This window comes from Diaphorina citri, unplaced genomic scaffold (assembly GCF_000475195.1).
Source record: "Diaphorina citri unplaced genomic scaffold, Diaci psyllid genome assembly version 1.1 scaffold5135, whole genome shotgun sequence".
In the NCBI taxonomy this organism is placed as follows: domain Eukaryota; kingdom Metazoa; phylum Arthropoda; class Insecta; order Hemiptera; family Psyllidae; genus Diaphorina; species Diaphorina citri.
This window is the reverse complement of record NW_007382511.1, coordinates 1,217-10,853: the sequence shown is the minus strand read 5'-3', so window position 1 is coordinate 10,853 and position 9,637 is coordinate 1,217. Positions and strand designations below refer to the sequence as shown.

Sequence of the window (9,637 nt, the reverse complement as noted above, 5' to 3'; positions counted from 1 at the left end):
ATTGAACTCGAACCTCCAATATACTAGGCCAGAATGATGGTCCCTGGTGATGGGCCTTATCGAGGCTGCCGTTCAAACTTTCAAAGACGTCTAGACAAACTACATGACCATGTTGACAAGCCTGATAGAAATCAACAAGATACCGTACTTTTACTCTAGTTACCTACCTACCTACTCTAGATCTTGCAGAACAAGCAAATGAGATTAAGAATCTAACTAATCTAAGAATAAAATCATCAACTGGATCAGAGAATCAAACAAAAAACAAGATAATGTGAATATTTTTTTTCTATAAAAATAAACTGGTTTTTATTATAAAAATGGTAACACGACAGGAAAAATTGGATATCAGTAAATTTGACAGAATCGCAAATGAATAGGAAGGTAAATTTAGTGAGAAATAAAACGAAGAGACCAATCCGTTTGTTGAGGTATTTGCAACCTCAAATAGAACTTTTGAAAGAGGAACAAAAAGAAATAAAGGAAGAAAAAAGTGAAATATTTCACTGCTTATGAGATAGAAAATCTATTCGATAGATTTTGTACTTTACATCGGACAGTGAAAATTAATCACTTACGTGCTGATAAATTCCTAGTCTGCTTATAAATCTCTTACAATCTAAACTTTGTATTTACAAAATATAATAAGAAAAGTCCTAGGCAGTATTTTTGAAGGTTTCGTACAGAAAAAATAGTTAAAAATGAAAGGCAATATAATAAACTTGGAGGTCATGGCAAAGGTTTGTAGAAAATGAAAACTTCATTTCTCTACAAATGAAAAGGAGCCATCATGGAAATTCATATCAATCAGTATGCTGAAAATTCAGGCTACCAACAGACTAGAAATGTATTCTATACATCTTTTGACCATCCCGTTTTCCACGATGACAGAAATAGGGAACGCTCTTACTAAGCGTTAACAAAGGCACACAAAGGCAGTATTTTAATTAAGGCACAAATGAAAGTCTATCAACTAAAAATAAAATCTTGTTGAGGGATGTAAAAAGTCCTACAATGAGACTTGAAGCAGAGGAGTCACTACCCAGTATTTTGAGAGAAGGAACAATCTCTGAGTAATTATCAGAAATTGAACTCCAATGGGGAAAAATTGCAGTTAGCAAGTAAAATTTCAATAATTTTGAATAACCAATTGAGGCTACTCAAAATTACCATTAGGCGAGTAAAAAAGGCAGTGAATCAATCATCTTTTAAAAAAAGGATAAAATAAGACGAAGAAGTAAAGGTGATTTGCTTGGTGAATCACATTTCACATATGTAGGTAATGAAAAGAGCAGACAAACAAGAAGCCAAAAAATTGACATCCTAATGCAAAATGCAGCGCATTTGTCAAGAAATGCAGAGGCCTTGATGCTCCAGTTGAAAGGGGCTCCATATTCAAAGAACAAAGCCTTATATTGATGGTCCTGTACCTGTAGGTAGGAGGTGACTCTGTAATCTGTATATGTAAAGTGCAGATCAAGAAATCATTCTCATCCGAAGTTCTGTGTCAAACTCATCTCCAAATCAAATTTATCGTACAGACTGCGATTTTCGCGAATCTCAAAGTTTCGTCAATCAGTCACGGATCGACAGGAGTGATGAGGGGGTTGACTTAATATTTGTATCCACCGGTACCAGTGGCGGATGGAGATGGGGCATAAGAGGAAGGTGCCGGAGAGTAGGAAGATGGGGCTGGAGTGTAGGAAGCGGCTGGGGTGTAGGCTGGGGCTCCGTATTTGGGTGCTGGAGCTCCGACTGGGTATTGGGCTTCTCCTGTGAAACGAATGAGAATGGTGTCAGTGGATTGGGAGGTACAAACTCAATCACTTTATTATCGGAGTATGTACATAAATTCAGATTATTCTTGAGTCTAGAACACTTTTTTCCATTGGAGTTACTTTTTAGTAAGAGGTCAAGGCGCTCATCAGTAAGTCAAGACTAGTGGATTGGGAGGTACAAACTCAATCACTTTATTATCGGAGTATGTACATAAATTCAGATTATTCTTGAGTCTAGAACACTTTTTTCTATTGGAGTTACTTTTTAGTAAGAGGTCAAGGCGCTCATCAGTAAGTCAAGAGGGTGGGTGTTCAATCCACAGAAATTTCTCTAATTGAAAACATTCCCCTATATCTTGGGCGATTCCAGGGTTGAACATTGATCCCTGATTTTAACCTCTCCGTTGGATCCTAAATTTAATCCCTCCGGATATTCTAATCCTAACCACATTCAGTGAAATTCTAATTTTAAAGGCTTGTATTATTTTATAATCTACAGAACTGGCAAAAAGGGGTGAAAAAGCCTCCTCCAGAACTCACCTTGGTAGGAAACGTCAGCGTGGAATCCGGTCTTCCAGTCGGCCAGGTACTTCACAATCTGGAGTCTGCCATCGGGAAGTTGCACTCTGTATTCTCCCTTGACTTGGTCGCCATCGCTGATAGCATTGTGAGAGTAGTCAGTACCGTAGTAGTCGTCCTTGACGGCGTAGTTGAAGTCGTATGGCATGCTGGGAACGTGGACGTGTCCGGGTTCGTATCCTTGCTGTGGAAGAGAAAAAAGAGAATGGCGTTATAGATTGGGGCTGAGAATATTGTGCTCAAATTATTAAATTGAATTGATCCCAAGGACAAGGAAAACCTAGACCCTTGACAAGCGGTGCCTGAAGGTATGTGATGTGTTCCAAGTTCCAATCCACTCGACCCCTAATTGTACATCAGCATTGGTTAAGACAATTCCTTGCTGATGAGAAAAAAAAAAGACAGAAATAAACAGGTCAATGGAATGAACAAAAGATTTAAAACCGCAAATGGCTTATCGACCTGGTCTTTTCAAATGAAACCAAATTCCTATAGCACCCAAACCAAACTTCTAATCAACTCAAAGAAACAATCATCTTACAAGAAATGTTTTGGTATCATTAGTTACCGCAAGACATAGGACGTTCTTCATTGGCGCAGCCTGGTAAAGAGTTAATTAGAGTATGGTTTGACATTTAGTGCGCCAATCTAAAGTGAACCATCTTGAGGATAGATCGAGATCCACTATAATGCTGGGAACGTGGACGTGTCCGGGTTCGTATCCTTGCTGTGGAAGAGAAAAAAGAGAATGGCGTTATAGATTGGGGCTGAGAATATTCCAATAGTGCTCAAATTAAATTGAATTGATCCCAAGGACAAGGAAAACCTAGACCCTTGACAAGCGGTGCCTGAAGGCATGTGATGTGTTCCAAGTTCCAATCCACTCGACCCCTAATTCTACATCAGCATGGGTTAGGACAATTCCTTGCTGATGAGAAAAAAAAAGACAGAAATAAACAGGTCAATGAAATGAACAAAAGATTAAAAACCGCAAATGGCTTATCGACCTGGTCTTTTCAAATGAAACCACTTTCCAAATTCCAATAGCACCCAAACCAAACTTCTAATCAACTCAAAGAAACAATCATCTTACAAGAAATGTTTTGGTATCATTAGTTACCACAAGACATAGGACGTTCTTCATTGGCGCAGCCTGGTAAAAAGTTAATTAGAGTATGGTTTGACATTTAGTGCGCCAATCTAAAGTGAACCATCTTGAGGATAGCTCGAGATCCACTATACGAAGGACTTGTTCAATCTTGATAATTGGAGCCAAGTGGTGGAGGTGGAGTATTTGAATTGAATAATTCCACTGGTATAATTTATTCTCAGAACGAAACATGATATTTTTTTTTAGATCGTCTTCAATTGGAACCGTATCCTCCCGTGTCGGCAATTTAGGTTTTCGGATATGGTAATACACCTGTATGGTGTTGCTAAAACATGAATATATTTACTTGATTCCAATCTCCAAAAAAAAAAAAAAGTTTCCCCCCTAGGTTCATAGTTCACGCTTGATTTTATCTAACAAGTAGTCAGCTAGTCAGAAGAGCACGCTGTAAATTTTAAGTCAAATTGTCGGCGTAAACTTGTTCGTGATTTTCAATGACACAACTTGGTATTGTGCAAAATTCGCAACCGAGAAAAAACAAAGCCTACACTGGTCTTCTACTTTCGCACAGAAATTAAATATGCTAATTTATTGCTATTTTAAATCGTAATCCATCATTACTCGATGACAGGTTTTCTGCCCACACTTCCCGTATAGTTTACGAGATTTACTTTAAAGATTACAAGTGTGATATTCATACCACATGGGGTTTGACTTATTGAAACCAAAACGCGGAAAATTGAACAAAACTAAAATAAATTGTTTGATTGTTTCTCTATTATCTTGATTTTTTAGCCCAAACAGTGATTTGATTACACAATTATCAAGCTCAAAAATTTAGTAACTGACAGAACAGAACAGTGTAGTCTGTCTACTGATCCAAAATAAATCTCTGCAGCCCGGAGAGTGTCCCGACGGATTGCATTATTAATTCAAATATTCCTCAACTGTATTTTAATGGAAATCTCTTCTTTGCGAACTTAATTGAGAACTTGAACTACAGAATTTTATTCTGTTCTGTATTAATGGTGTCCAAAACTAGGACATTTTAGAGAACTACTTTGTGTCTTTGCACAATAAGCTAAATTTAAGTGGACTACCAGAAATGGAATATTGAAAATATAAGTCGTGATTAGGAATATTTGATTGATTTTCAATGTTCGGGGATCATCCGACAAACCATCAATTATATTCATACAGAGCTAACGACACAGATCAGTGGGGTCCGCTACCAAATAAATTATTTATTGGATTTCGAAACCAAATTAGTCGTGATTCCGTCTTATATGTTTTCGTCAAACTTCTGTAATCAGAACAGTTTTTTTTTTTTTTTTTTTTTTTTTTTTTTTTTTTTTTTTTTACAGTTTTTAAAGGATTCTGCAAAGATTTTGCATCAAAAATTCGTTTCTCAAAAGATGAGATGATAAAAGTCAAGGTTTTTCTATCCAGCCTAAATCAAAATCATGTTCTACCTACAGCGATTTGAACTCCATTTAGTTATGCTATTTTATGAACCATAGTTTGGCGGTTATGTGGTTCAATGATTTGAAATAATAGACTGATTGTGTAATTGTGTAAATCTCTCTAAAGGTCAGTAAGTCAGTATGAGTGAAAGAACTTTGCAACTCATAAAGTTTCGTCTAAATTTGATAACTTCAATATTCAATAAGTTTCAAAAACTCTAATATGTGACCCACTGAAAGTAAACTTACTCAGAATTAGAATTGTATTTGGTGTATGACTCAACATTCTACTATTTCTATTCCTTGAAACAATGAGTGGCAGGTCATAGGCAAATTAGAAGAAAAACTAGTTTTCCCCTTTTCAGTTACGTTTAACGGTGTAACGTTTTAAGAATGATTCTTTGAATTAGTTTATTTCTACAATTGTTCTTTTTATTGCTCTCTCCATTAGTCAACCTGCTTTCCCACATAACACTCTGTAGGCAGTAAATTACACTGAGTATTTCTCAAGAAAACTCACAGATGACGTCATCCTAGTTGAAGGTGCTTCACACCTTGGCAGATTAGCCTGCCTATTAGTTTACACGGTTAATCCGTTGTCCGGGCCGGTTTAAGAACAATATTTAAGGTTTAAGAACTATAGGTAGGTACTGAGAGAGTACAGACAGATTTGGACATAAGTTAGCCAGCGGAGATAGTACATTGAATGCACCAGTTCCTCCTAGATCTCTGAAGTTAGTGCTGTGTTTGGTTGGTATGCGGATGGATGACCATATGGACAATCGCGAGGCCCTGCCTTTTTTCTGGCCCTACTCAGGCTGAGAGAGGTTAATGTGACAAGGAGGCTAATTTGTCGCGGAATAGAATCTGAACTGAAACCCTCGGATTTAAGGGCTCTTGCTTTTCCTAGTCTTTCACCTACTAATTTGAACTCCATTTAGTTATGCTATTTTATGAACCATAGTTTGGCGGTTATGTGGTTCAATGATTTGAAATAATAGACTGATTGTGTGATTGTGTAAATCTCTCTAAAGGTCAGTAAGTCAGTATGAGTGAAAGAACTTTGCAACTCACAAAGTTTCGTCTAAATTTGATAATTTCAATATTCAATAAGTTTGAAAAACTCTAATATGTCACCCACTGAAAGTAAACTTACTCAGAATTAGAACTGTGTTTGGTGTATGACTCAACATTCTATTATTTCTATTCCTTGAAACAATGAGTGGCAGGTCATAGGCAAAATTAGAAGAAAAACTAGTTTTCCCCTTTTCAGTTACGTTTAACGGTGTAACGTTTTAAGAATGATTCTTTTAATTAGTTTATTTCTACAATAATTGTTCTTTTTATTGCTCTCTTCATTAGTCAACCTGCTTTCCCACATAACACTCTGTAGGCAGTAAATTGCACTATCGAGTATTTCTCAAGAAAACTCACAGATGACGTCATCCTAGTTGAAGGTGCTTCACACCTTAGCAGATTAGCCTGCCTATTAGTTTACACGGTTGATCCGTTGTCCGGGCCGGTTTAAGAACAATATTTAAGGTTTAAGAACAATAGGCACTGAGAGGTACAGGCATATTTGGACATAAGTTAGCCAGCTGAGATAGTACATTGAATGCACCAGTTCCTCCTAGATCTCTGAAGTTAGTGCTGTGTTTGGTTGGTATGCGGACGGATGACCATCTGGACAATCGCGAGGCCCTGCCTTTTTTCCGGCCCACTCAGGCTGAGTGAGGTTAATGTGACAAGGAGGCTAATTTGTCGCGGAATAGAGTCTGAACTGAAACCCCCGGATTTAAAGGGCTCTTGCTTTTCCTAGTCTTTCACCTACTCCTTGGCTCTCGGCCCTGATCCTAGATAATTCATAATATCATTATAATTATAGTATCTATGAATTATGATAATGAAAAATAGGATTATGATAATAACGGTGGTAATGTTTCTGAGAAGCCAAAAGTGTGTGAGCGTGTAATGTGCTTGTCTTCCATAGTCTTAACAATCAATTGTAAGTTGCTTCCTCCGTAACCAGTTATATTTCACACGGATTGTGATAATAACGGTGGTAATGTTTCTGAGAAGCCAAAAGTGTGTGAGCGTGTAATGTGCTTGTCTTCCATAGTCTTAACAATCTTGATGAGTCTAATTGTAAGTTGCTTCCTCCGTAACCAGTTATATTTCACAGGGAGTACGAAAGGTTATAATCAGAAGCGATTTGCAACTGGAGATTAGTGACCTGTTGATTTGACCTTGAGAAAATAAACAGAGAAAATCAAACTTGAATAGGTAAGTAGGTATTATCTCTTAACCAGAGCATGTGCCTATTCTCTTGCTATAAATCCTTTTTCAAGTTTTTATCCCAAAGCTAGCATCTGCCTAAATCGATGAAATTCTCATTAACTCGTTTGTTTTTCTTTATTTATTGAGGGAGCAATGTGCAGTCCGGTTTTCAGCCTGTCAAGCACCTCAGAAGGCACGGATAACAAGACATGATGAGCAGTAATTTTAGGAGCTGTGAGTTCTGTAGGTGTCACCCTAGGTCACATTGGAGAGGTCAGGGTGAAACTTCCTCCACTTATCAGACTAGCATCCACAGGGAAATCTGTCATCATAATTTTAAACTTGGCTCCCTTAATGGGAAACTGTCGAAGAGGAAGAGTTTCATTACGAACCCATACTACTAAGGTTTCATAATTATGATAATTAAGTCTTGTATCATCATTTTCTATAGTAAATTTTATTAAAAATGTTGGTTGTTTTGTTACTTCAAAAAACAACCAACAATAATAGGTAGTATAATAGATGTACTGAAGTACCTTGTATATTTAGCAAATAATAAAATATAATACAATAGAATACAATGTGGTAGCTGCCCAACCCGACAGATCTGAGCACAGTGGAGACGCTTAGCCTGCCCAACCCGCTAGATCGAAACACAACAGAGACGCCCAGCCCAACAGATCGGAGCACAGCAGACACGCCCAGCGTGCCCAGCCCGACAGATCTGAGCACAGTGGTGACGCCCAGCCTGCCCAACCCAACAGATCTGAACATAGCAAAGACGCCCAGCGTGCCCAGCCCGACAGATCGGAGTACAGCAGAGACTCCCAGTCTGCCCAACCCGACAGATCTGAGCACAGTAGTGACGCCCAGCCTGCCCAACCCAACAGATCTGAGCACAGTGGAGACGCCCAACCTGCCAGATCGGAGCACAGCAGAGACGCCCAGTCTGCCCAACCCGACAGATCGGAGCACAGTGGTGACGCCCAGCCTGCCCAACCCGACAGATCGGAGCACAGTGGAGACGCCCAACCTGCCAGATCGGAGCACAGCAGAGACGCCCAGTCTGCCCAACCCGACAGATCTGAGCACAGTGGAGACGCCCAGCGTGCCCAGCCCGACAGATCGGAGCACAGCAGAGACGCCCAGTCTGCCCAGCCCGACAGATCGGAGCACAGCAGAGACGCCCAGTCTGCCCAACCCGACAGATCTGAGCACAGCAGAGACGCCCAGCCTGCCCAACCCGCCAGATCGGAGCACAGCAGAGACGCTTAGCCTGCAATGTTTTACCAAGTTGTAATATTAGTTTTGAGATAGGACTAATATTAATCTCAGATCTCAGTGTACCTATTTTGTTTTGATATGGAAGTATTGTACCTTCATAAATTAAAAAAAAAAATATATATAGGTATATAAAATCTTAATATAAATGATTGGTTTCCTCCGAGTTTTCTTTAGCTTTTCACTATACCTAAGTCATAATAATAGAAAAAACACAAATCACAAATTGAACCAAAAAGTAGATTTTTTGAACCAAAGGAGTAGATACATTTTGACATGAAACTAAAAGTTTGCAGATAGTATGGGGTAGAAGATGGGATGTTTCACCTAATGTCTGTCCTGATATCTTCCAACTACTATGAAACAACTATCGTCACAGCCAAATACTACCTCCAAATTTGGATTTCAATGATACTGCTTAACTGTGAGTTTCCAAAGTTTTACTAACTACATACCTACTAACCCACTTAGCCCAGGCCCTATAATTCCCTATACAATAAACAGGTTGATCAACAGAGACTGCTAGCGTTTTATAAAAAAAAAATATGCTGCAGCAGCGTTCTCTCCCAAACCCCCTGTACTCTGTGCCACTGACAAGATAATGGTAATGGCCAGGGCATTATCAATTCATCGGTATAACTCTCCTGTCACCAGCTCCAGGTAACTAATGTGTATATTGATTTTTATATTTACTCATTTCTCGTCCCCATACTCCGTTAGTTCAATATTTGATCCATGAGCCTCCATACTTCATAACGTTAAAACAATGACAGGTAAAAAACCGGGCATTCATAAGTTATATTTTAACATTATTAACGTGACACACCAAACGACTCGTAATGCAATCATAAAAATTTGAACCAAAAAGTAGATTTTTTGAACCAAAGGAGTAGATACATTTTGACATGAAACTAAAAGTTTGCAGACTTCAATAACACATTTTGATATCAATCAAAAGTTTTCTTAACAATTTGTCTACAAAACTCAAACAATTTTACACTGTACATGCAAAACTCATGTATTTCAGCTTAAAATTCGAAACGGCGATTGCTTTGGTTTAGCAAAAACTAATTAACTTAAAAAATCTCATTTTTAAGGAAATCTGTGATAATTATATGATTCCTTTTTCGACATAATGATTTTGGATT

General features: G+C 38.3%; 2 protein-coding genes across 5 annotated transcripts; one reads left to right on the top strand and one right to left on the bottom strand.

Annotated features, from left to right (window-relative positions):
• Positions 1-1,573: 1,573 nt before the first annotated feature.
• On the bottom strand, positions 1,574-6,152 carry LOC103521394 (cuticle protein 19.8-like). 4 transcript variants are annotated; one of them, XM_026832091.1, is made up of 3 exons: positions 6,088-6,152; positions 2,319-2,541; positions 1,574-1,773 (listed from the first exon to the last, which is right to left on the bottom strand). In XM_026832091.1, exons 2-3 carry the CDS (start codon positions 2,503-2,505, stop codon positions 1,613-1,615), a joined length of 348 nt encoding a protein of 115 aa, XP_026687892.1. In that variant the 5' UTR covers positions 2,506-2,541; positions 6,088-6,152; the 3' UTR covers positions 1,574-1,612. The 4 variants fall into 4 exon arrangements, with proteins under 4 accessions (XP_026687892.1, XP_026687891.1, XP_008484727.1 ...); XM_026832090.1 differs by lacking the exon at positions 6,088-6,152 and adding an exon at positions 5,181-5,270; XM_008486505.2 differs by lacking the exon at positions 6,088-6,152 and adding an exon at positions 2,899-2,982.
• A 1,265-nt stretch (positions 6,153-7,417) lies between these two features.
• Positions 7,418-8,351, top strand: LOC108253951 (cell surface glycoprotein 1-like; the record flags this gene model as incomplete). Its single annotated transcript, XM_017448799.1, has 2 exons — positions 7,418-7,442; positions 7,814-8,351. Coding segments are annotated over exons 1-2 (563 nt in total), but the record flags the coding sequence as incomplete, so codon positions are not given.
• Between the last annotated feature and the right edge of the window lie 1,286 nt (positions 8,352-9,637).